General features: G+C 41.3%; 1 protein-coding gene across 1 annotated transcript; it reads right to left on the bottom strand.

The window, feature by feature from the left end:
* Positions 1-252: 252 nt before the first annotated feature.
* LOC144497324 (leptin receptor gene-related protein) lies at positions 253-26630 on the bottom strand. The gene is made up of 4 exons (XM_078218424.1): positions 26555-26630; positions 9943-10018; positions 7812-7998; positions 253-2887 (listed from the first exon to the last, which is right to left on the bottom strand). The coding sequence occupies exons 1-4, from the start codon at positions 26568-26570 to the stop codon at positions 2771-2773; spliced, it is 396 nt and encodes a 131-aa protein (XP_078074550.1). The 5' UTR covers positions 26571-26630; the 3' UTR covers positions 253-2770.
* Positions 26631-27532: the final 902 nt, after the last annotated feature.

The raw sequence follows: 27532 nt of genomic DNA, 5'->3' as shown, positions 1-27532 counted from the left end.
CACCTCTTTGTGAGCAAAAGCCAACAGTGTGAAAATGGCAATAAACTGATGAAAGAGTAAGTGATACGGTGATCAGAAATGTCACACTGGTGATGGGGGATGCGAGGTTAATGTACATTGTTCGAACAGAATAGAGATCGAATCTGCATCCAACCATGTATCTGATTTGAGTGCCTGATATCACAAGATATTTTATTTCCCCACCATTAACATCCTTTACTTAGATATGCAAACAATTCAACAAATAGCAAAAAGGTTTATGTTTGCATTTTATTCACATACATTTAAATTCAGCACAAAACTATTTAGAAATAAACTACAGACACCAAACTATTTCATTGTTTTACATTGGAGTTTGTTAATTTACATTGTATACAGTGAAAAAGTATTGAAAACTTATTGACAATAACATTCAGTAAACAGTTCACATATAAAAGTTTAAAAGTAGTTTGTGACGTTTGAAGCTTACAATGTTCCCACAGTTATAATAAACTTCAACCAAAGGGGCACTATTTAAAAAGATCCTCCTCCCAAAACATAGTTTGCAACTTATGAAAAGAAAAAAATAATTTATCCAGTAATTTTGAAAAGATGAATAATCAATATGCCATTCTGGAATGCTTTATGTCAACTGCACAATGGGGAAAGTTACTTAAACAGGTTTATTTCCAATTTAGTGCAATATTTAGTTAAAGTAATCCAAAGGCAAGGAATTGAGTAGCGATCTATTGTCAGCATACAAAATAATAGTATATTTTGATTTTAGTTTCTACATATGCAATGACTGAAAACCAACATTATTTAAGATACTCAACATTTTCATTTCCAAATGTTACTGCACAATTGACATTAACAGCTGATAAATGTTTGGCTGAAAAATCCATCTATCTCAGAAAAAGGGACTGATTTAAGACATTAAATAGACAAAGCAATGGCATAATAGAAAATATAACTCACGTCAGAAAATTTTAGCCCAATTAGATTTTGGTTGGATTTTAAATTACAGTTGACAATATTAATACACGAACAAAACGTATACTTTGATCACCATTCTTTTTTTAATTTAATTTTACTTTGGGGCATTAATTCAATGCCCCAAAGTAAAATGAACATGTGCAGTATTAGACAGTCATCTAATATTACCAAATTCTAGCCTTGAGTAATTTAATTGGATGCCTGTTATACTGTATTTTGCAACTGTGTATAAAGCTTCCTCTTAAAAAGAACACATTGCATGGCCTTGGCTGCAAGTTACCAGGTCACTCAGGACATTGAGAAAGCAAATCCAGTAATTGTCAAAGTGCCCACATGATTTAAATTTGACCTTTTTTTGTTCCATTTTAAAGAGTGAAGCTGAATTAAGTACAGTAAATGTTATTCCATGTACACCAAAGAGCAAAGCATGGTAGCAATGCTCTGAACAAATATGCAATTCTACAAGCATGGCATTCAAAGTCGCATTTATATATAGCTCTTTGGGCTTGACTTAATGCTGAAATTAAACAATTTGTCAAGGGGACACACTAACCAAATGCTGAGGCAACCCATAATTCATTGCCAAATTATCATTGTTTGCAAGCAGTACATAATGCAATGTTTTAACTTTTCATAATTCCTTCACAAATTTCAGATGCTCAAATTATGCACACCTGTATGAGCTGAACACAGCACCTTTATAGTGCAGAGATCCTACTCTCAAAATTTAATGTAAATACACAGATGAAATGATAAAGGAAATGATAAAGGTCAGCACTTTGTCAATTAATCCTGCCCCCCCCCCCCCCCCCACCGCGCCCCCCCCTTCAAAATATGTCAGTTTCAGAACGGGTAGAACATTCTGTTAATACGATACCAAAAGTGCCCAGAAAATTTCAAATAAAAAACAGTAATGCTTCCATTTTATAACATTTCAAACCCTTTGACTATTGTGTAACTGCTAAAGAAAAAGATCCGGGGATCGAAGATGCACTGCGTTTCATTTACTAACACGATCTGGTTCTTAAAAAGCATTACGAGTCTTTACATAAGCATGTCAAAATTGTGGAGACTGAAGTGTCTAAAGGAGTGAACACTAGCATTCTGCCCATTGGAAATGTATATGGTTACACATGATGCATTGAAAAGGCTTTGGCACCAGGATACGTATTAAGGTTAAAAGGGGTATCTGTGCAAAGTGTGTTACCATGTCAATGTATGTTCCTTTTCTTAAATAGAGGCAGCACAAATAACTGTCCCATAGGAGTTTTCATCCCTATACTTCCAGTCTGATCAATCACAGGTCAGATACAATAGCATGAGTGTGATAGAGATCACGTCAGGAGTCAGGTCTCATCTTTAGGCTTTTTATTTATACAAGCCATGAAACAAAAATATTTTTAAAAGGGATTTGACCTGGGACAGATTTAGAAGTGACCCGAGGGGCTATTTCAACCTCCCAAAAGTATTGTCGCCACAACATACAAAAATTTAAATTTTGTGGAGCTGATGGCACCATGTAATTTTGTCCATTGGTCTACACAAGAATCTATTTGCATATTTCCATTTTCAGTTCAAGTAAAATTGCCATTTTGGAGATGTGACAGCTTAGTAAAGACCTGGATAAAGAAATCACTAAAATACCATAATGATCCTTGGTTCTTAATGTTTACAGTTAACTGCAAATGCAACATTAAAAAGTGTTGCATACTGCACTTTTATGCTTGGAGTTTTAGTAATACAATTCAGTTTCAATGCCAATCAAAGGGTCGTCATTCCACATTCCATCAGAACACTACCACTGCTCCCAGCTAAAGTCATCCCCTCTACCAAATACTAAGAAAAAACCCAAAATGGTGAGGAAGATTACTGCATTGCCTGCCAGCACGAGTCCACAGGCTCCCCACTGGATCTGAAATATGAAACACAGGACAGAAATATTATAAAATATTATAACTTGTACTTAAACTTATTAATACGTATTAATACTTATAACAATTAGAACATTGTACAATGTGCACATTCAATTAGATTAAAGTATTTTACATGCAGCTCACATGACTGTCATTATATTCTGTCTGAGGGCTGTCCTCTTACACTCCCTGTCTAGCCCTCCATAATGAGGGAAACAATTCAGATGAAGCATCATTGCTGAAACAATTGATGGAATAAACAAACTGTAATTTTTAAGCCAATCAGAAAGAGCTGCCCAGATGCAACATATTCCCCAGATTAGAATCTATGGATCAAAAGCAAGAAAGAATATTGTTGGATAGTAACAATTTGCATATAAACTTGAATTATAGTGTATAGTAGTCCTGCTTATGTATGTTTGATTTTTCTCCTTAATCCTGGGAGTGGGGTTACAAATCCTTCCATCCTTTTTCCCCTGTTGTTTTTTTTTAATAAGTGAAACTTTAGCCAAATTTTTTATTGGCAAAACAGGAGATGAACAAGACATGAGTGAAGGAAATAGACCTAATGTTGGGACTCCATAACCTACAAAATATAGATTGTGTACATAATAAACCACACTTCAGAGTTCCTCATTTTCAACAATGCTGCCATGCGATGGTACAATTGGAATGCATGATGGAAGATTAAAACAAATAAAATTCTCCATCAGGCATCCATCATGTTTTTCTGATAGTCCAGTCAATGGGCACATAGATTTATTTTGTTGACGCAAAATCATTTTCATACATATATTGATTGACTGGTCTGCCCTAGACTGCAATCGAAACTGTTTCAGTGAAAGATAATGGAACAATAAATTGCAAAATATAAAATAGATATTATAAAACTAAATGGATAATGCTACTGTGAAGCACCTTGGGCTGTATTACTACATGAAATGTGCAATATAAAAAAAAGCTGTTTTAAGCTGGATCTTAAAAAGGTAAAATGAGACATGAGAAATTATGAACAACAGGGATCAGGAATAAAGTCAGTAGAAGACTATGGAAGTGCACAATTCTAGTGAGAATCCTAAATGAAAGAAAGTTTGATGTCCTGGGTGAGTTGCAATTAAGCATGCCACCCCAAAGATTAAACAATTGTTCTCTTGTGATGACCAAAGAGCAAATTAACTTGAATATCCAGCATCTTTCAATACCTTAGGATGTGCCAAAGTAATACTTTTGAAATGTAGTACCTGTTATACCACAGGAATCCATTGCTGAATATGCCATGGAATTCCTGCTTTTTCTGATTATTTTATGGGTTTATGTTCAGAAAATGTACAGATGTTTGGAAAATTAAAAACTCTGTAAATCAACTTATTAACACATAATAAAGATGGCAGGGCAGGCAGGTGATGTTTTGAGACTATAGAATGTGGGTGCTCCTGGATGCCGTAATCCAGGGCAAACACGTCTGCAGTAAATGTCTGCCGCTTGAGGAGCTCTGGCTCAGAGTCATTGAGCTGGAGGCTGAGCTGCAGACATTGTGATGCATCAGAGAGGCTCAAAGTTAACTGGACAATTCTACAGGATGCCGCCACACCCCTTAGGATAGGGTCTCCTGATTTGGTCAGTGGGCATGAAGGGACAGGAGGGTGTGATTGCGAGTGACGCAGGAATGCAGACCTAGAGGACAGAAGTGGAGGAACCTCAACCTTTGTAATCATCCAATAGGCTCAAGATAACCAGTATGATGAAAGCAGGGGCTGCAGGGTGGATGAGCAAACTGAGCATAGCACCATGGTAGCCGTTGAAGCAGGGGAGGTAATAGAAATCATAGAATCCCTGCAGTGCAGAAGGAGGCCATTCGGTCCATCAAGTCTGCCCCAACCACAATCTCACCCAGGCACTATTCCTGTAACCCCACATATTTACCCTGCTAATCCCCTGACACTAGGATCAATTTAGCATGGCCAATCAACCCAACCCGCACATCTTTGGGCTGTGGGAGGAAACCGGAGCACCCTGAGGAAACCCATGCAGACACGGGGAGAATGTGCAAATTACACAGATAATGACCCGAGGCCAGAATTGAACCTGGGTCCCTGGCGCTGTGAGGCAGTAGTGCTAACCACTGTGCCGCAGTGTAGTGGTAGTAGAGGAGACAGAATAGTCAGGGGGGACAGACAGTTCTCTACAGCTGAGAGCAGAGGTCCAAGCGGCTGTGTTGCCTGCCTGATTGCAAGGTTTGGGACATGTGCTCAGGGCTGAAGAAAAACCTGAATTGGCATGGGGAGGATCCAGCGAATGTGGCCCACATCACTACCAACAACAGAGGTAGAATTAGGAAAGAAATTCTGCTGAGGGAGTATAAGCAGCTAGAGCCTAAACTAAAAATCAGAACCTCAAACGTTAATAACCCCTGGATTATGACCTGAACCACGAGCAGGTTGGCGCAGAATAGGTTAGATAGTTAAATACGTGGCTGAAAGATTAATCTGGAAGCAATGGGTTTCAATTCATGGGGCACAGCACCAATAGTGGGGAAAGTGGAGGCTGTACAGTTGGGATGGTGTAACCTGAACACATAGTGGGACAAGTGCTCTGATGAGCAGTATAACTCAGGCTGTAGAGAGGGCTTTAAACTAAATAGTGGTGGGCGAAGGATCAAGTTTGGGAAGATATGATAAGTTAAATAGGGAAAACAAAGCAAAAGAGCAAGGTTGGAATAAGGAAAATGATGATAAAAGCATGGCAGGAAGGGAAGAGTGTACAAACCCAAGAGTGCATCAGTAGATAAGGCTAGAGGTTACAAAAATATTAAGACAGAAATAAAGGTTCTGTTTCTAAATGCATATCACATTCATAACAAAACAGATGAACTGACAGTGCAAATATTTATAAATATGTATGATCTGACAGACATTACAGAGAATGATCTGCAGAATGACAGACTAGGACCTGAATATTCAAGTTACATGACATTTCGGGGGGACAGGAAGTTAGGAAAAGGTGGAAATAGTAAAGGTAAGAAGTGACTTGTGGGAGTGGTTTATAGATCCCTTAACAGTAACCACACTGTAGGATGGGGCTTACAAGCAGCTTCTGAGAATGGTTCGGTGACAATCGAACCATTCTCAGATTTTGATTCTTCCCATGAATCAGCTTGGCAAAAATAGCCTGGATGATTAGTTCAGAGTGTTTTCAGGGCAGTTTTTTTAGAGCAGCGTGTCCCAGCACCAACCAGAGAGCAGGTTATTCTAGATCTGATAAATGTGCAATGGGACAGGATTAAATAATAACTTTACAGTGATGGCATCCCTAGGTGGCAGTGATCATAATATGATTGAATTTCACATTCCGTTTGAGATGGGGATCTAAGACTAGTGATTTGACCTTATTCAAGGAGAATTATGGGGGCATTAAGATAGAGCTGCCTAAAGTGAACTGGAAATAAGGTTCAGGGAAAGAGCAGCAGAGATGCAGTGGCAGACATTTCAGGAGATATTTCAGAATATTCAGAAAGGTAGAATTTTTCTTTCTCACTAGAAATTAAGAGACGGATGCACCATCCACGGCAAACTAAGGAAGATGGCATCAAGTTGAAAGAAATAGCGTATAATTCTGCAAAGTTAAGGGGTAGGTCAGAAAATTGTACAGAATATAAAGAACAGCAAAGAATGACTGAAAGATTAATAAGGAGGTTGAAATTAGAGTACGTTGGCTGTCAGTCTTTTCTCATACTGCTTTTGCCTCCTTTTCACTTCTGAATTTTCTTTGTACACCCTGGTTCCTGCTTGCATTATCAGCCTGGCATCTGTCATTTGCACCTTTTTTCTGTATTACCTTAATTTCTCTTTTACCATCCAGAGAGATCTGTCTTTGGTTGCCCTCCCTTTCGCCACCTCAGTGAACCTCAACTGTACCCAGACCATCTCCTCTTTAAAGGTAGTCCATTGTTCTGTTACAATTTCACCTGCTACTCTTTGCTGAAAAATTTACCTGGGACAGATCTATTCTCACCCCACTAAGACTGGCCCTTCCCTAATTCAGTATCTTGACTTCAGGTTGTTCCACATCCTTTTCCATAAACATTACAATTCCCAGAACCAAATCCAGTGATACCTTTTCCTTCCTCGTTGGGTTAGATTCATACTGATCAAGAAAATGCTCCTGAACACACATCATAAACTCTTCCCCCTTGTTGTCCTTTACACTATTACTATCCAAGTCTCTATTAGGATATTACAATTACTCTATAATTCTTCACCTAATTCCCCTGCAAAACTACTCTATATCTTTCAACCCAGTCAGTGACCCACAGAATGCACCGAGTGGTGCAATGGTACCTCTATTGCTTCTTAATGCTAGGCTAATGCTAAATAGATTCAATTCTTGATCCTTCAGAATATCTTCCATCTCCAGCACCATTATTCTTCTTAATTGCTATAGTCACTCCTCTTTTCTTTCCTGAGCTATCCTGAACACTTTGTAGCCAGGAATATTTAGTTTCTAATCCACTTGTTTGAGCCAGATCTTCATTCTCGCCATAACACCAAATTCCCCCATGACTATTTGCATCTGCAGCACACCTGAGTGCTCATGAATTAGCAAAGACCTATGAATAATTAATCTGTCTTCTTTTTCCCGGCTGGGGAAATAGTTCATCATTTGGGAAATGAAAATGAAATAGACATGATTTCAGTCAAGTAGTCATTGGTGCATCCTCCAACTCTCTCTGTTGTACATCAATTATTATTTCTTTTTGGTCTTCTGGCATTGCTGATAGAAATTCAAGCCTTTACAGACCCTTTTCGAATTTCACATTAAAAAAAAAAAATTAACATTCCAAGTACTCCACTTTTGACATTCAGAAAAACAAGAGTGGGTAATAAAAGGCGGCATTTGTTGGAAAGTGTTTGAATTGAAACTTACCACTGAAACTCGAGCAAGAATTATTGGGAGCCCAAAGGCAGAAACAACGATCCCTGTGGTGAAGAAATATGCAAGTTCACGACAGGCACTGCTCGCTGCATCAGTGTCATCCCCCAATCTTCGTGCAATAAAGCTCGGAATAGGTGACAGGAAGTAAAATATCAGCACAAACAATGGCCAGTAAACACTGCGGTGGGATTAAAAATGAAAGAGAAATTTAATCAAAATGGTAAAATAATTATTAAAAGCCTATAACACACTCTATTGGAACAACCATTTGTATGTGGCTGATAAAAGCAAGATATGGTTCTGCCAATTTGATATTGATGTCATAAAACTGTTAGCAGAACAAACTGTTAGCAGAACAAACTCCAAAGCCTTTTAACAAAGGAACCCAAGTTAATAGCCATTATGTAAATAAAGTTTAAAGGAATAGTAAAAATGATAAGGCACCTCGGCAAGAAGTTTGGGATTTAGAACTTGCAAACAGTAGGAAAGAGGTAACAGTCAGGAAGATGGAATGCTAAAATAAATTTCCACTTTGTGAGTATGCAAAAAATGTGTTACTAAGGAATGCTGGAATTGAGAGCATTTCACTTTCTAGTTGGCAGTTTCCTAGGATTTGTTTACTTAACTTCCTATAACTCTCTGAAATTCCAATTGTCTGACAGAATTCTCTTGTGTAATGCAGCTTCTAATGTACAGACAACCCGTGAATTATTTTTCTCCAGACTTAAGGGATGTCACAAAATTATAAATTCAGGAAAAGGGAAGTGATGGCATTTATACAGCAGGGCAATGAAGGGGACACAAAAGTGAGACAACAGAAATGAGTGCAAACCAAAAAGAGTAAGAGAGAGCACAACAGGAACTGACAAACAATGGGAAAAGCTGTGAGGAATGTAATAGGAACTATGGACTGGTCATGGAAGAATTTGATATTTGGGAAGGCGATGAAACAGTGGCAGTTTAGGTTCCATTTTCCTGGATACCCCTCCTTCACAAGACTGCTAGGCCTTGACTACACTCGCCCCCACCACTCCCCAAATGCTGCCAACTCCCATTAGCCCATTAATACTTGCACACTCCATCCTCTCTAATGCTCCCAACCCTCTCCCCTCAGTTCTGTTGGGAGCCCTGAAATTGTCTCCAAAGCTCCAAGGTGCCAGTGCAATTGGAGTGTTCTCCAATACCAAGGCTGAGGCCAATTGGATCATTGTTCCCGACGTCCATAGGTCTAATACACCTGCGCATTATCTGAAGAATTCCCCCTTTATAGGCTTCCAGACCTTGGATCTCCCCTCAAGATATTAGTTTAAAGTTTTAAAGTTTATTTATTAATCACAAGTAGGCTTATATTAACACTGCAATGAAGTTTTTGTGAAAATCCCCTAGTCGCCACACTCCAGCACCTGTTCGGGTACACTGAGGGAAAATTTTAGCATGACCAATCCATCTAACCAGCATGTCTTTCGGACTGTAGGAGGAAACTGGAGCACCCAGACACGGGGAGAACTATGCAGACACGGGAAGAACGTGCAAACTCCATATCGACAGCGACACAAGCTGGGAATTGAACGAGGGTCTCTGCTGCGTGGCAGCAGTGCTAACCACTGTGTCACCGTGCCCCCAAGAAGCTATCCCAGTACTACCAAAATCCAGGCCTCAATTTCAGTGCTTCCATATCCAAAGACTGTATTCGCACATCAACAAGGAAAGATCAGTGCTCCTAAAACTACTAAATATCACTTGTGAATAGTAACCAGTACCTCTAGCACCCACAGGTTAGGGAAAAGACAAAAAACAGCCAAAGTCAAGGAAATAAACCATGAACCTTCAGCATCATATTGATCTAATTGGCAAACTACACTTGTTATTTGAGTGCTTTAATGTTTAAGAAATAAACCTTAAACTTAATGGTTTCACTTTCTCAAACCAAGTTTGGGAATTTTGAGAGCAAAAGAGCAATAACAGAAATATGATAATTGATCAAGCAATATGAAAGGTTAAAAATAGTCCTGTAAAAGGAGCAGAGAACTACACTCAAAGACATGCCCACATACATACAAGAGATATTTCCTGGTACAAACTGTGGTCTTTATCAATGAAAAAGTGAAAGTCAGAATCTTACCCATATTGTTCGAGTGCACAGCCTAACATGAGAAAGGTCAGGCCTATGGCACCACTGAAAGATAAGCCAACCAGAGCTGCAACAAAAGTGAAAAAATTATAATAGTGATGCACCTGCATAGTATTTACATTAGAAGTTATTTACATAATAATGAGAATACCTGGCCATTTTGTTCCTTACCCTTGACAGGATGCAGAAATCGTTATAGAAAATGCTGGAAAAGCTCAGCAGGTCTGTCTAGCAGCATCTGTGGAGAAACAGGGTTAATGTTTCTAGTCTAACATGACTCTTCATCAAAGTCATATTAGGCTTGAAACGTTAACTCTGTTTCTCTCTCCACAGTAACTGCCAGATCTGCTGAATGTTTCTGTTTTTATTTCAGATTTCCAGCATCCGCAGTATTTTGCTTTCATCTAAATCCCTTTGCTTCTCCAGTTTAGAGTCACTTGCCATCTGGAAAATATTCCAATCCTTTCTTGGATCCCAAGTTGATTACCTCATACAATCGCAACTTCATTGAACTTCATTTCCCACAGTTGTACCTGCTCATCTTTCAAGATGAAAGACTTGGGGTAGATTAGCCAGTTTGGGCACTATTGCAATCAGGACACACATAGCACTAGTTTTGAAAAGTGTTTCTTTCCTCTCAGGTTTCTGCTCACTCATTTGCATATTACCAAATGTAAAGAACGATGGTCTAACAAGGTTTTTTTTGCCAATCCTTGATATACGAATAGTGATAACTTGGTAATTTGATTAATAAAGCTGAAAATGGTTTAAATATCTAAAATAGCCACTTGTTAGTTATATGAAGACACACTAATCAGTTTCTTAATAAATTACAAAAAAAATTCAAATCCTATAGCATGTGCCGATCAGCGTCCTTGGACCCCAAGGATTTAGCTTAATTTTTGGAGCCTCCTCGAAGGTCCTAAAATAGGCACGATGAGTGGAAACTCCCAAATATGATTAAAATAACTTGTATTTACATAGCATTTTTAACACTGTAAAATGTCCCATTATCATGGAAAGTTTTAAAAAATGATATTGAGCTACGTAAAGGAGATTAGGGCATGTATCAAAAGTTTGGCCAAAGTGATAAGTTGTAAAGTTGTAAGGGGTGTCGTAAAAAATGGAAAGAGGGATTTCAGGAATATATCCTATTACTTCAGGCCTTAACAATTGAAGGCACAGCCGATAATGAAGGAGCATTTAAAATCGGGGATGCACAAGTGGCTAGTCATGAAAATACCACCATGCCAGTGCCATGGAATTAAATGCAAATTAGACAATCAACAGAAAAACAATTGGACTTAGTATCAAAGAGAATGTCAGTTTTCCTGGAGTGCTTCTTTACAAGAATATCAACTGAACGAAGCAGGAAGAAATCTGGCTTTTGAAGAGCTCCACGTTGGAGTGAAAATGTAAAAAAGAATTGCACTACAGTACCATCTAGTGTCCAACTAAGATAACCAAGATATTCAGCAACAATTCATGACTCCAAGATCATTTGTTGCCATATTGTCCCATTTCCTTTGCCCCGCACCATGAAATCTTTTGCTCTTTAATTTTTCCTGATCTCCACCAGCACAGTGGTTAGCACTGCTGCCTCACAGCACCAGGGACCCGGGTTCAATTCCTGGCTTGAGTCGCTGTCTGTGTGGAGTTTGCATGTTCTCCCCGTGTCTGCGTGGATGTCCTCTGGATGCTACGGTTTCCTCCTACAATCCAAAGATGTGCAGCTTACGTGGATTAGCTATGCTAAATTGTCCCTTAGTGTCATGGGGACTAGCTAGGGTAAATGCGTGGGATTATAGGGATAGGGCCTGGGTGGGATTGTGGTCGGTGCAAACTCGATGGGTCGAATGGCCTCCTTCTGCACTGTAGGATTCTATGATCACAGACTCTTTCGTTCTTTTCCCCACCTTCCTCATCTGTCACTTGCTTAAAGCCTATCACATTTCTAACTTGCCCCAGTTCCAATGAAAGATCAAGGGCCTGAAATGTTAACTGTTTATCTCTCTGCAAATGCTGCCTGACTTGCTGAGTGTTTCCAGCATTTTGTGCTTTTTAATATAATCAAGAGTCTGCCAAACATTAGTTTCAATGGGGAAATACAGAACAGCATAACCATTCGTAAAGAAAAGCTCACGACTTTCCAAAAGTCTCAAAAATTTTATATCATAAGACCATAAGATATAAGAGCAGAATTAGGCCATTCGGCCCGTCAAGTCTGCTCTGCCATTTAATCATGGCCGATAAGTTTCTCAACCACATTCTCCTGCTTTTCCCCCGTAATCTTTGATCCCTTTACCAATCAAGATCCTATCTGTCTCATTCTTAAATGACCTGGCCTCCACAGCCTTTTTTGGCAATGAATTCCATAGATTCACCACCCTCTGGCTAAAGAAATTCTTCCTCATTTCAGTTCAAAAGGATCGCCCCTTTACTCTGAGGCTGTGCCCTCAGGTCCTAGTCTCTCCTACTAATGGTAACATCTTCCCCACGTCCACTCTAGCCAGGCCTTTCATTATTCTGCAAGTTTCAATGAGTTCACCCCTCATCCTTCTATGCTCCATTCAAGTACAGATCCACAGTCCTCAGATCCTCCTTATACGTCAAGCAGCCACTCCTCATACGTTATTTTACCTATTCCATTTATGCTTTCTTTAAAGAAGAAAATAAAGTTGAAAGGAATACTGGGGTAAGATTCCTTGAACTGTTTGAAAAAAAAGTACACTTTATTCGCAATTTATTTTAATTAAATAAATATTGGGACATGGTAACATATGGCATTGTGGTGAAGAGAGAAGAAAAAGGGTTGAGCCAAGTCTTGGCAATGGAATGTCATATTTGTGCCCAAACCTCAGGACCACTGAAGAGATGGTGGCCTCAAACACTTACTGCCAAACACATTTTTATGGTCTAGCAGAAATAAACAACAGCACTGGAATAACCAATCTAGTCCGTCCACATGCATTTTATTTACTATTCCTGGTATTTCATCTTTGTAGAGTCTCACTCTGTATTAATTAGCTTAACATTTTTGTTTCAGTCATGTCCAACTGCATTCAAAATTCAATTATTTTTAATTGCATTTCCATTTGAAAGCGCTTTCTGAACATAGTAAAACCTACAAGTTTGTAATCAGTAGTGTTTCTTCTCACATTAAAAGACGCAAAAAGGAAATTTTGTGCATGAATTTAGCCATTGTGTACTTTTTGTTTATAACCTTATTTTACATTATAGAATTTCAGTTAGAGAAAAAATAGCAAAGGAAATAAAAGATGAACTTGCATTTATATAGTGCTTTTCACAACACCAGAATATGGGCGTCACGTTGTCACAGTGATTAGCACTGCTGCCTCACAGCGCCAGGGATCCAGGTTCGATTCCCAGCTTGGGACACTGCCTGTGTAGAGTCTACACATTCTCCCTGTGTCTGCGTGGATTTCCCCCAGGTGCTCTGGTTTCCTCCCAGAGTCCTAAAGATGTGATGGTTAGGTGGATTGGCCATGCTAAATTCTCCCTCAGTGTGCCCGAACAGGCACCGGAGTGTGGAGACTAGGGGATTTTCACAGTAACATCATTGCAGTGTTAATGTAAACCTACTTGTGAAAGTAATAAATAAACTTAAAACTTAACGTGCTAACCAGGTCATGGTGAAAGAGGAGGTAATTAATCCAGTAGAAGGATTTGAAATTGATAGGGTGGTGGTATTAGATAGGTAGTCCATACTTAAAATGGATAAGGCATCTTTGATTAACTTTGGTGGTGGGAAAACGTCTAGAAATAATAATCTGGGACAAAATTAATTGTCACTTGGACAAATGCAGGTCAGTTAATGGTTTGAGAGAAAATCTTATTTAACCAACCTGGAGTTTTTCAAGAGAAAGTTGCTGAGGGCAATGCTGTTGAAGTGAAGCAGAGGGGCTAGGGTACTAACACAGCGAGTGGTTAGGATCTAGAATACACTGTCTGAGAGTGTAGTGGAGACAGATTCAATTGAGGCTTTCAAAAGGAAATTAGATAATTATCTAAAAAGCAGGAATGTGTGGGTTTCAGGGAGAAGGTGGGGGAATGGCACCGGGTGAATTGTTATTTGGAGAGCTGCTACAGGTACGATGGGCCAAATGGCTTCCTTCTGTGCTGTAATGATTCTATAATCAACAAAACTGGTAAAAGCTAACCGTAGTCTAATTTTACAGTTTGCACATTATGTCACAATAGGAGTATTTAATATGGTGGGAGATGACGTCAAGCCACAACAGAGAGTAGACAATTGGCAAATGCAGCTTCACGTAAACACAGTAAAGTCATGCATTCAATAACATAGAATGGGCAGAAAGATTACAGGAGTAAAGGGGGAAAAACAGACCAAAACAAAAAGCTAATGGGATGCTCGGCTACATAAAGATAAATGGAGCGTCGATCAAACGCAGTAGCCTTGCCATTTCTTGCACTGGTCAGGCCTCACCTAGAATATTGTGGGCAGTTCCAGAATCCACATAACAGAAAGGATGTGTTCTCAGCTGGAATAGATTGAGAGCAGCTTTAAACAAAAGGTAGAAAACATGAAGACAAGGTCAAAGAACTGGAACTCTTCACCTGGGAGAAAATGCTGAAGTTTTCCAACTAAATGTGGCTTCAGACTGTAGAGGATCAGTCAGGAGGATATCAATTAACGTGAGACTGCTGAACAATAGGACCTGATTAAAACGGTTTCTTTCAGGCAGAGTGCAAAGGGACGGAGTCAATGGTGAGCATTCAGAATTTGTGACAAGAACCAAAATGGCTTCCATCATCCCAACGCTTAGCTGAATGAAACTGTGAGCTCTCCAAAACTAGAGGATAGACTGTCAGGCTGACAACATAGTGCAGCGGCTAAGGGAGGTAGCAGTCAATTGTTAACAGTGTACACACATGCAGTGATGATCATAGCCTCAAGAGGGGAGGTCAGGAATTCATCGAGGAAATCAGCACTGTCAACGTATGGTTAAAAAGGAAGATCAAGGGTTCAGATGCTGGGAAATGTAGTTTGAACAGACTGACAGATTCATTTTCCCAGGATAGGCACTCAAGGATATGTGGGTGGTGAGGGACACAGGAGGTGGTTGAAAATAGCCTCGTCAGCGATCGATGTCATAGGGGGTGAGAGAGTACTGTCCCTGTGTTCTAATTTATTAGGTAAATTCTTTCGGTGGGAGTGTCACTGAGGCCATGTTTATTGTGTGTTTCTCACTGCATTTGAAGATAGTAGTGAGTCACCGCATCGAATCACTGCAGGCCATGTGTTGTAGCAATATCCAATTAGGGACACAGTTCCAGAACTTTAACTCAGCAACAGGGAACGAATGATGATAAAGCTCCAAGTCAGGATGGTGGCTGATTTGGAAGCAAAATTGTAGGTGTTGTTGTTCCCATAAGCCTGCTATCTTGTCTTTTGAGGTGCTAGAGGCCACAGGTTGAAAGGTATGCCAATGGAGCCTTGTGGAAGGGGATTTCTAACCACCTAATTAGATTTATAAGCAGAATGCAGTCTTTTAGAGGACAAGGAATCAGTAAAGAGTTAAATGATTCTTAGACCTGCTAACACAAGCAGCTTACACACGTGTGAATGCAGTAAATGAATCAAAACAAATAATTATGATTTTAAAACATATATGCTGATATTTTATGATATTTCAACGTATTTCAAATGCATTTAAGTTACCGAAAGACGTGATGGTAAGTGTCAATAGTTTAAAGCCAATGGTCTGGAAACTTGTTAGCAGCAGTCTTATCGGGTGGAATTCCTACGAGGTACGCATCATACAACATTAGTGAATAGATGCATTCATTGCCCAGACACGAAGATAGACATGACCCTGGATGCAGGAACACCTGTCTATTAACTTGGCAGTGAGCCGGTGGGAATGTCCATTTTGACCTTGCGGCGATGTCTGCTGTTACCAGGGAACAGGGATGATTTAGTGCCAAGAGGAGAGACTACATTCGGAGTCAGAAGGACAAACAAAATATCACTGTGCTATTAAGCATCATATGGTTGGTTGAAGTATTTGACAGATTTATACTGATGCATCACTGTTAAATGAAATTGATTTTAAGCTATTGAAAGGCAGAATTATTGATTAGAAAAAACTATAATTGATCTGCTTTTGACTATGTATGTCAAATCTTTCGGAGAGTTTCTGTCGCTCTGTTCCAGAGCTACTTAACCCTTCGTGAGACTCCAGGCAGCTATACGTTTGTATTGTTTTATGTCTTACATGTTAAATAATTTTTGTTACGTCTTTTGCAGAGATATTTGCCTTGCGAGTTTTGAATTGTTTAAGACAATTAAGACACAATTGGCCACTTTATGAAATTTCCTCACAACAAACCTGAACAAGTTGCTGCAGTGCACCTTCCAGAGGGGACACATGACAATCACCATATGTATGCTTGTGGTGAAGGGAGCGAATATTTAAGGCAGCCAATCAAGCAGGTTGCTTTGTCCTGGTGGTGTTGTGCTGTGTGTGTGTTATTGGAACTGCACTCATCCAGGGAAGTGGAGTGTAATCCCACAAATTCCCGCTTGCATCTTGGACTGGTGGAGTGTCTTTGAGGAATCAAGAGGTGAGTTACCACAGAATTCCCAACCTCTGACCTGTTTCTGCAACCACAGTATTTCTATGGCTAGTTCAGTTAAGTTTCTGGTCAATGGCAACCCTGAAGTTGAAATTATTGGCCTCCAACAACCGTAACTATCTTACTTTCTGCTAGGCATGAATCCATCCAGTGAAGAATTTTCCTCCTACTTCCCATCAACTTCTATCTTGCTTGTGCTCCTTGATGCTATGCTCGGTCAATTTCTGCTCTGATGTCAGGACAGTCACTCACCCCCACCATTGGGATTCAGCTCTTTTGTTCATGTCTGAACCAAGCCTATAATGGAGTCAGGAGTCAATGCCCTGGCAGAACGCAAACTGAGTGGCGGCGAACAGCTTATTGTGGAGCAGGTGCACGTTAATGGTAACTTCCAGCATTTCACTGATGATCGAGAGTAGACTGATGTGGTGGTAACTGGTTGGATTGGATTTGTCCTGCCTTTTGGGGACTGGACATATTTGGTCAATTTTCTACATAGTCAGGTAGAAGCCAGCATTGTAGCTCTGCTGGAGCAGCTTGGCTAGGGTCATGGCTAAACTTCAGTGCTACAGATAATATGTTGCCAAGGACCATAACCTATGCCGCATCCAGTGCATTTAGCTGTTTCTTGACGTCACAAGGTGAACTGAACTGGCCAAGGGCCAGCATCATTATGCTGGAGTCCTCAGGAGGAGGCTGAGATAGATCATCTACTCTGCACTTCTGGTTGAACATGATTTCAAATGCTTCAGCCTCATCTTTTGCACAGACCTGCTGGGCTCTCCTTGTTAGTTGTTCAATTGCATATTATTAATTACAACTGGATCTATCAGAACTGTAGAGCTTGGATCTGATCCATTGGTTGTGGGGTCACTTAGTTCTCAGTCTACCTTATTTAACACAATACATCATCCCTTTAAAAAGTGATGGTATCAAAAGGATACAAGTCAATATGAACTGGTAAAAATATTAGAAAGGCACTATGAATTGAAAGAAATGCTGTGAATATTCAAAATTATTTTTGATGTTTCAATGAACCTCTTGCTGGTACAAGTTTTTAATTTTTAGCTAGATACGATACATTCGTAGCTCTTCCTGTGCCAGTCACTCAAAAAAAGAACAAGTTGGTCAGTGCACCCATCCAAAGATAAAATGAATTTTTGAATCCTATGTTAAAGAATTAGGCTTTTTCTTCAAACTAACGGCAGACAGTAACAGCTTATATGAAAACTGCAGACATTTGATTCAAGGGGAAAAAAGGAAAGTCTGCAAAACTGGAAATCTTAAACAGAAAATGCAGAACTGCATATGTTGAAAATGAGACTATTATTCTCTTTAGGAGAGAGAAGGTTAAGGAGGGATTTAGCAGATATGTTTGAAATTGTGAAGAATCTTGAGTAAATAAAGAGAAACAATTTCCATTCTCAGGAGCGAGTGAGATCGGGGAAGTTAATTGGCAAAATAACCTGGAGAGGGACCTCTAGCACAGGAGGTGCCCTCTTTAGAAGAGTCTTATATCTACATTCCCGCTCTTTGTCCATAGCCCTTTAAAATTACTCATCCTCAAGAACTTGTCCAACCTGATTTTAAAGGTATTTATGGAATTAGTTTCCAACACCTTTACAGTATTTCAGATCCTGACAATTCTGTGAAAACATTTTTCATCTCCCATTTAGCCATTTGTCAATGATTTTGAATATATCAAGACCCATCTGTGGCTTACTCAGGAAGTTAAGGACAGTATTAGTTTTTTAAAAAAGGCTTATAAGAGTGCAAATCTCAGGATTGGCAATGTGTTAGAACCAGCAAAGGATCATCAAAATGTTCATACAAAAAGGGAAAAAATAGAATGCAAGAGCAAACTAGCCAGGAATATACAGACTGTAAGAGCTTACATAAAGGAAGAAAGCAACTAAATGAAGTGTTGGTTCCTATAAGCAGAGACAAGAAAATTATGGGGAAAGAAGAAATGGCAGAGACACTGAACAAATATGTTTTGACTGTCTTCAAAGTTAAAGACACAAGTTGCACACCTGAAATAGAGGGTAACTAAGATGCTAAAAAGTGAAGAAATTAAGAAATTAATATCAGAAAAAAAAAAGGACAAGAGAAACTTAAGGGACTAAAATCTGATAAATTCCCAGGAACTGATGGCCTATGTCCTTGGGTCTAAATGAGACAGCTACAGACGTAATGCTCTGGTTATGTTTTTCCAAAAATGCCTAGATTCTAGAACAGCCCGGTGGATTGGTAGTTAGCAAATACAAGTCCACTATTCAGGAAAGGCTGGAGAGAGAAAAAAGGAACTACAGGCCAGTTAGCTTGACATCAGTCATCTGGAAAGTGCCGGAATCTATTAAAAAAGTCTGAACAATTCACTTAGAAAGTCACGATACAAATCAGGCAAAGTCAACATGGTTTGCAAAATATGGTGTTTTGAATAGATAACTCGTATGTAGATAAGGTGGAATCACGAAATGTAGTATTCCTAGATTTCCAAAAGGCACAAGATGACAAAAGATTTACAGGCAAGGCAAGGGCTCATGGAGTTCGGGTGATACATTAGCATGGATAGAGGATTAGCTAACAGACAAGAAACAATACTTAGGCACAAATGGGGCACTTTCAAGCTGGCAGACTGTGAATAGTGGAGTGCTGCAAGGACCTGTGGTGGGGCCTCAGTTATTTAAGAGACAGAGCAATTTATCTTTTGCTGATGCTACAACACTGGGTGGAAATATAAGTTGTTAGGAATACAGAGGCTGCAAAGAGATATAGATAGGTTATGTGAGTGGGCAGATGGACTATAACATGGGTAAGTGAGAGGTTATTTACTTGATCAAAGTAAGTGTGAAACTTGTAAATGTTAATGCTCAAAGAGACCTGGGTGTGCTCATACAAGGAACACAAAATTAGTATGCAGGTACAGCAAGCAACTAGGTAGGAAAGTGGCATGTTGGTCATTATTGAAAGGGAGTACAAGAATAAAATAGTCTTGCTGCAACTGTACAGGACTTTGAATACTATCTGCAAATTTGGTCCCCATATTTACAGAAGGATATAATTGCATTGGAGGCAGTACAGCACAGGTTCACTGGATTGAGTGGGCGGTTCTATATTCTCTGGAGTATAGAAGAACAGGAGGTATCTTATTGAAACATATAGAAGGGGAAACACTGTAAAGTTGTTTCTGCTGGCTGGGAACACAGTCTCAGCATGAGGGATCGATTATTTAGGAGAGAGACGAGCAGAAATTTCTTCACTCAAAGAGTTATGAATCTTTGGAATTCTCTACCCACAGGGTTGTGGATGTTCTATCGATGACTAGATTTAAGGCTGGGATAGACAGAATTTTGGTCTTTCAGGAAATCAAAGGATATGGAGAACAGGCAGGGAAAGTGGAGTGAAGCCCGAGATCAGCCATGATCGTATCGAATGGCTGAACAAGCTCGACAGAGCTTCTGGTCTATTCCTGCTCCTTTCTCTTTAGTGTTGCGTATTCTCTAGTTATTAGCTCACTCAAGCAGAAGAATAATTTTGCCTCATCCAGGCTTTTTAAACCTCTTATCCATGGAATCCCTACAGTGCAAAAGGAGGCTTGTATGCATTCACCTCTTAACTTATCCTATTTCAAAAACAAGTCATCTTTTCCAACCTCCCTTCAATAACTGAAGTCACTCATTCCTGTTAACATCCATCGCAAGCAGCAGCTGAGGCTAAAGGCACAGATGCACTTAAAGGGAACCAAGATAAGCCCAAGAGAGAGAGAAAGGAAAGGAAGGACAAATTAATGTGGTTAGATAAAGAGGGTGGAAGTAAGTGTGTCTGAAGCATAAACACTGCATGGACCTACTGAACCCAATGGGCTGTTTCTGAGCTGTAAATAGGTTGTGTATAATTGTGTAATATCCTGGTAATCGTGCTACACATGTACATCATTCTTGAAATGTGCTCTCCATAAACGTGCACAATACTTCACTAAGACCTAATCAGTGATAAATTCAAGCACAATCTTTCCTTTTATATTCAAGGCCTCCATTTGTAAACTCAAGTAACTCAATCTGCCCCGCTAATCGCAGTCCACGAATCATTTGCAATGGCTAAAATTGTGCACGACCACCCCATTACCTCTGCCGACCCCAAGAATCTATTCTTAGCTTCCTCCTATTTCTCATCTACATGCTGCCATTTGGTAACATCTGAAAGCCCAGCACCAGTTTTCATGTGTACGCTGATAACACCCTGCTCGACCTCACCGCCACCTCTCTCAACTCCACCACTGTTTCTAAGTCAGCAGTCTGCTTCTCCGACATCCAGTACTGGATCAGCAGAAAATTTATTCCAATTAAATACTGGTAAGATTAAAGCCATTGCTTTCGGTCCCCATCCAAACTCCATTTCCTAGCTGCAGACTTCATGCCTCTTCTGAGCACCAGTCTGAGATTAAGGCAGTCTGCTCACAACTTTGGCGTCACATTTGATCCCCGAGATGAGCTTGTGAATTCAAATGCAGGCCCTCACTGGAGTGCCCATTTCCACCTCCATAACTTCATCTCTTTGTCTGTCTCAGCTTATCAGCTGCTGAAACTCTCGTTCCTGTCTTCATTGCCTCTAAACTTACCCGTTCCAAAGCACTCCTAGCTGGTTTGCCACATTCCACGCTCTTACAAACTTGAGGCCATCAAAAACTCTGCCGCCTATGGCTTAACTTGCAAGCCCTGTTCCCCTATCATATGGACCTGTGCACTTGCACACCAAGATCTCTCACTTCATCTACCCCTCTCAGTATATTCCATTTATTGTGTATTGCCTTTTACTGTTTGACCTCCCCAAATGCATTACCTCACACTTATCAGAGCTGAACACCATCTGCCACTTTTTTGCCCACTCTACCAACCCAGCTATATAATTTTTGGAGCTTACAGCTATCTCTACACGACCAATTATTGTGTCGTCTCAAATTTCCCAATTGTGTCTCCCCACATTCAAGTTAAAATCCTTACTATATTAATCAAACAGCAGGGGTCTCAACACCAAGCCCTGTGGAACACCACTTGATGTGGGGATGCCGGCGTTGGACTGGGGTAAGCACAGTAAGAAGTCTCACAACACCAGGTTAAAGTCCAACAGGTTTATTTGGTAGCAAATACCATTGAAACAGTTTTCCATTCGCAAGGACAGCCATCAACCATTATCCTTTATTTCCTGTTACTCAACCAACTTTGGATCAAATTCACCACATTACTCTGTATCCCATAGGCTTTTGCTTGTTTCACCAGCCTGCCATGTGGGACCCTGTGGGGTGGCATGGAGGCACAGTGGTTAGCACTGCTGCCTCACAGTGCCCATACAGTCACGGGCATTCAGCCTTGGATCTTCAGGTAAGCGTTCTCCAAGGCGGCCTTCACGACACACGACAGCGCAGAGTCGCTGAGCAGAAACTGATAGCCAAGTTCCGCACAGATGAGGACGGCCTAAACCGGGATGTTGGATTTATGTCACATTATCAGTAACCCCCACAGCTTTCCCCCTGATCTTGCAGAATCTCACTAGCTGTTCTGTCTGGAGACAATACACATCTCTTTAACCTGTGTTGAATGCTCCCTCCACCCACATTGTCTGTACCTTTAAGACCGGGCTGGCTGTAGAGATTTGCATTCTAATTAGTATTCTGTAACTTGATTTCTGTGTCTGTGCACTGTTGGAGAACAGATATCCACTCCATCTGACGAAGGAGCTGTGCTCCGAAAGCTTATGGTATTTGCTACCAAATAAACCTGTTGGACTTTAACCTGGTGTTGTGAGACTTCTTACTGTGCCTCACAGCGCCAGGGACTCGGGTTTGATTCCCAGCTTGGGTCACTGTCTGTGCGGAATCTGCACGCTCTCCTCGCGTTTGCGTGGGTTTCCTCCAGGTGCACCAGTTTCCTCCCACAGTCCAAAGATGTGCAGGTTAGGTGAATTGGCCATGCTAAATTCTCCCTCAGTGTACCCAAACAGGTGCCGGAATGTGGCGACTAGGGGATTTTCACATACTTCATTGCAGTGTGAATGCAAGCCTACCTGTGACTAATAAATAAACTTTAACTTTACTTTAAATGCATGTAAACATCATCCACTGCACTACCCTCATCCATGCTTCTTGTCACTTCTTCAAAGAATTCAATCAAATTTGTACGGCATGACCTTCCCTTAAAGCCATGCAGACTATCCCTGACTAGTCCATGCCTTTCTAAATGACAGTTTATCCAATCTCTCAGGATTGATTCTAACAATTTGTCCACCACTGAAGTAAGGCTATGAGTCTATAATTATTTGGCATTTCCTTTGTAATCTTTTTGAACAACAGAACCATATTTGCATTCCTCCAGTGCTCTGACACCTCACCTGTGGCGAGCGAAGATTGGAAATTAATCAGAGCATCTACTATTTCCCCCTGACCTCCTTCAACATCATTTTGGGGCGGCACGGTAGCACAGTGGTTAGCACTGCTGCTTCACAGCTCCAGGGACCTGGGTTCGATTCCCGGCTTGGGTCACTGTCTGTGTGGAGTTTGCACATTCTCCTCGCGTCTGCGTGGGTTTCCTCCCACAGTCCAAAGATGTGCGGGTTAGGTTGATTGGCCATGCTTAAAAAAATTGCCCTTAGTGTCCTGAGATGCACAAGTTAGAGGGATTAGTGAGTAAATATGTAGGGATATGAAAGTAGGGCCTGGGTGGGATTGTGGTCAGTGCAGACTCGATGGGCCGAATGGCCTCTTTCTGTACTGTAGGGTTTCTATGATCCGAGGGAACGATCCATCCGGCCCTGGTGACTTATCCACTTTCAAGGATTGCAACTCCTCTAACCCTTCTCTCTCGTTACGATTATTTTACCCAACATTTCACACTGCTCCTCTTGGATTACCATATCTGCACTATCCCTTTCCTTTGTGACTATGGGGACAAGAAATTCATTTAAAACATTTTACATATCCTTTTGCTCTTTATATACTGGTAAAACATCTTTGGGTTTTCCTTCATCTTTTTTTTCATGCCCTCTTTGATTTCCTTATTGACTTGATCCCTGTACTTTCTATACTCCTCTAGGCTATCTGTAGTGTTGACTTTTTTGTGACTATCGTAAACTTTCTTTTTCTATTTAATCTTCCCCTGTATTTTTCAAGACAACCATGGGGGTCTAGATTTGGCAGTACCATTCTTATTTCTGGAGGGGACATGTCTGCTGTATACCCAAAGGATCTCACTTGTTAGTGATTCCCACTGATTCATCCTTTAGCAAGTCTTGTCCATCCAATTCAATAAAATCACTTCTCGGTTTTGTAAAAGTTGCCTTCCCCAGTTTAAAAACCTTACTGCTGATTTATCACTGTCCTTTTCCATAAATATTAAATCTAACCCAATTGTGGTTACTATCACCAATACGGTTGCCCACTGCCACTTCACCCACTTGCCCATCTTCATTTCCCAAGATTAAATCCACAATTGCATCTCCTCTCGTTGGACTTGTCACATACCATTTTTTTAAAAATCCAGGACACAGTACGTGTATTTTTCACCCTCAATGCCCCCGATATTGTTTGAAACCTAGTTGATATCAGAAAAGTTAACGTCTCCTACTATTATTGCCCTCTTATTCATACAGGCAGAAATTTGTCTACATACATGTTCTTCTATATCCTTCTCTCTATTTGGAGGTCTGTAGTATACTCCTTAGTAGTCCCTTTTTTATTCCTATCCATAAAGCCTCATTTGTTAATCCGTTTAGTATATCATCCCATTTCACAACTGAAATTATTTCTTTAAATCAATAATGCTACCCACCTCCTTTTTTGTCACCCACTCTATCCTGCTTGAAAACTCTATATTCAGAGATTTTGAGCTGCAAGTTTTGCCCCTCCTTCAACCAAGTTTCCGTTATAGCAATGACATCCTGTGCCATCTGTCTCCTAATTGATAGTGAAATGTCATGATATTGAATGCACTGCCTGAAAGGGTAGTGGAAGCAGATTCAATAATGACTTTCAAAAGGAAATTGGATTCTATACTTGGGGGAAAAAAAGGTTTGTAAGGCTATAGGGAAAAGAGAGCAAGACTCACTGGATTTCCCACATAACAAGCTGGTACAGGTACGATGGGATGAATGGCCTCCTTTGTGCTGTAAGATTCTAAGATTGACTGTCTAGCTGGATGAGACCGTCCTAACCTGCCTCATTCCTAACTATCCAGTTATCACTAGAGTATCACATGTAATGATTTCTCTTCCTGCTCCCACATTGTTACCTTTGAAGCTGCACAAAGATTTGTCCTTGCTCCCTAACATTTCTCATCTGTAATGCTGTCCCCATGGTGAAATCATTTGAAAACACAACACAAGCTCTCACAAACATCCTGATGATATCCAGCTCCACCTCATCACTACCTCTCTAAACCCCTCCACTGCCTAATTTATCATACAGCTTTGACCAACATTCAGTACGGGTCGCTCAGCCTTTTCCAAAGCCATTGTCATCGCTCCCCACCAAAAATATTGTTCCCTATTCATCAACTCTGACCCCCTCCCTTGTCACTATCTGAGGTAGAATCAAATCAGTTCACAACCTTAGCTCCCTACTTGTGATGAGCTGCCACCATCATGACTGCCTATTTCCAACATTGCTTCAGCTTATCTGGTGCAGACACGATGGATCAAATAGCCTCTTTGTGCTGTAACAATTCTGAGGTTCAGTGAAGTGCTGCTGAAATTCTCATCCATGCCTTTGGTAACTCAATGTTTGACAATTCTAATGCTTTCCTGGCCAGTCTTCCATAAACTTGTGCTAACCCAAGACTCTTACTGCCACTTTCCACACTCAGAGTCCCATTCACTCATCATCCCTGTGCACTGACCCCCAGTCCCACGATTATTCCAGTTTAAAATTCTCATCCCAGTTTTCAAATCCCTCTATGCTTTGGTCCTTGCTTTCACCATAATCTCCTGCAGCCGGTCAAACATTCCTTTCCTGAGCACCTTCAATTCTAGCCTCTTGCACATCCCCAATTTTAATTGATCCACCACTGATAGTCAAGCTGCCTAAACTCTATGTTCTGGAATTCCCTCTCCAAACCTCTCTGCTTCCTTTAACACTCAACAATTTGCTGTCATAAAACATTTCTCTCCTCTCTTTTCCCTCTCCTGGCAGCTTCACACCATTTATTCCTTCCACCTTCCCCCTCAGCCCAGATTCTCTCCTGCATTTCCACATCAATCCCCCACCCTCTATTCTCTCCCCCACCCTTCCAATTCATCACCCCAGACTATTGCAACCTCCTCTGCCCATCAGCTCCCCCAACCGAGGCAATCCCCCTCACCCACCACCTCACAAACTCCTAACCCTTCCTCACCTCCCCCACCAACCCCAGCCTTCACCCCAAATCTCACACAACTCCCTGCCACCCAGGTTACCCCCACCACCTGCCAAGTAATTCCCTAGTTACCTCCAATCTCCCCCAGCTAAGTTATTCCCTTAGGTTAACCCATGCTTTGCCAAGGTCACCCCCAGTTACCCCATCCCCTTCCTCAAGTTACCCCCCAACCCCCCTCCACCCACCTCACTCCAGTCACCCCTCCCTCACCCCTGGTAACCACCCGGCACACACCCCACCCCTCGCCCCAGTACACTTGGTACCTCCCCCAAAAAAAATCAGGTACAAACGGTACCCCTCCCTCAAGTGTCCCCCAGAACTCCCCCTTCCGGGTACATCCCCCCCAGTCACTACACCACTCCCCCCCTCCCCACAATCAGGTACCCCAGTACCCTCCTGTACCACCGCCCCTAGGATATGCCCCACCCATGTTGCGCCCCCCACCCACCGACTCCCACGCAGGGAGAACCATCGCCCTCTTACAGACCGAGCCCTCCACACTCGGCCCGTGAAGCCCCAGCAGCGCTGCTCCCGGCGGCACCATGAGCAGCCAGCGAAGTGCGGAGGCCAGTCCCTACCTTTAATCCCCGCCATCTTCTCGCTGCCTCCGACTCTGCCCTCCCCCTTCCGGCCCACCACCAGCCAGCCAATCAACGCCTGTCCTCACTCCCAACCAATCGGAGCAAGCGCACTGCGAGTCCTTCAACCAATAGGTGTGCACATTCTGTTGGATTTGCAGCCAATCAAAACTGCCCTACCGAACATTCCACCAATCAGACAGCAGTTCCGGCTCCTCAGCCAATCATCTGTGAGACTTGCCTGCCGGGTTCTCCAATCAGCGGGGCTGGGGAGCCTGTCGATTGTTCACTCTGACCAATTGGCGGCTCTGTTGTCAGCTGTGGTATCGAGGCTAAGCTTCCCAGAAACTCGCCTGGCATCCCAGAGTAAAGGAGCTGGATGCAAGCCTATGTCTTGCCTCATCTTGGCAGCTTGGATCTGGTTTCAAGCACAAGATGGGGTGTGTGGTGAACCATAGATGGTTACCAGCATCAGGGTGCAATGCCTCATCTTGGCAGCTTGGATCTTGTCTGTCCCTCTGATGGGGATCATGAATTGGATTCAATTTCTTAGATCTTAGAAATCTTAGAAACCCTACAGCACAGAAAGAGGCCATTCGGCCCATCGAGTCTGCACCGACCACAATCCCACCCAGGCCCTACCCCCATATCCCTACATATTTTACCCACTAATCCGTCTAACCTATGCATCCCAGGACACTAAGGGCAATTTTAGCATGGCCAATCAACCTAACCCGCACATCTTTGCACTGTGGGAGGAAACCGGAGCACCCGGAGGAAACCCATGCAGACACAAGGAGATTGTGCAAACTCCACACAGACAGTGACCCAAGCCGGGAATCGAACCCAGGTCCCTGGAGCTGTGAAGCAGCAGTGCTAACCACTGTGCTACCGTGCCGCCCAATTTGAATTTTTTTTTGGATAGAATAAACATTTTAAAAAAGAAAGCAAGTAATTTGTCAGCAAATTTACTTTTAA

The sequence above is a fragment of the Mustelus asterias genome, chromosome 8 (assembly GCF_964213995.1).
Source record: "Mustelus asterias chromosome 8, sMusAst1.hap1.1, whole genome shotgun sequence".
NCBI classification, from domain to species: Eukaryota; Metazoa; Chordata; class Chondrichthyes; order Carcharhiniformes; family Triakidae; genus Mustelus; species Mustelus asterias.
The sequence above is the reverse complement of the archived record's forward strand: the minus strand, read 5'-3'. Positions and strand labels throughout refer to the sequence as shown.

What these genes read in the sequence shown, in the direction of transcription:
- LOC144497324 (XM_078218424.1), bottom strand. An exon ending in TGTGCACTCGAACAATATGG is followed by an intron (nt 7,999 to 9,942) that starts GTAAGATTCTGA and finishes ATCCCACCGCAG; the next exon opens with TGTTTACTGGCCATTGTTTG. An exon ending in TTCTTGCTCGAGTTTCAGTG is followed by an intron (nt 2,888 to 7,811) that starts GTAAGTTTCAAT and finishes TTCATATTTCAG; the next exon opens with ATCCAGTGGGGAGCCTGTGG.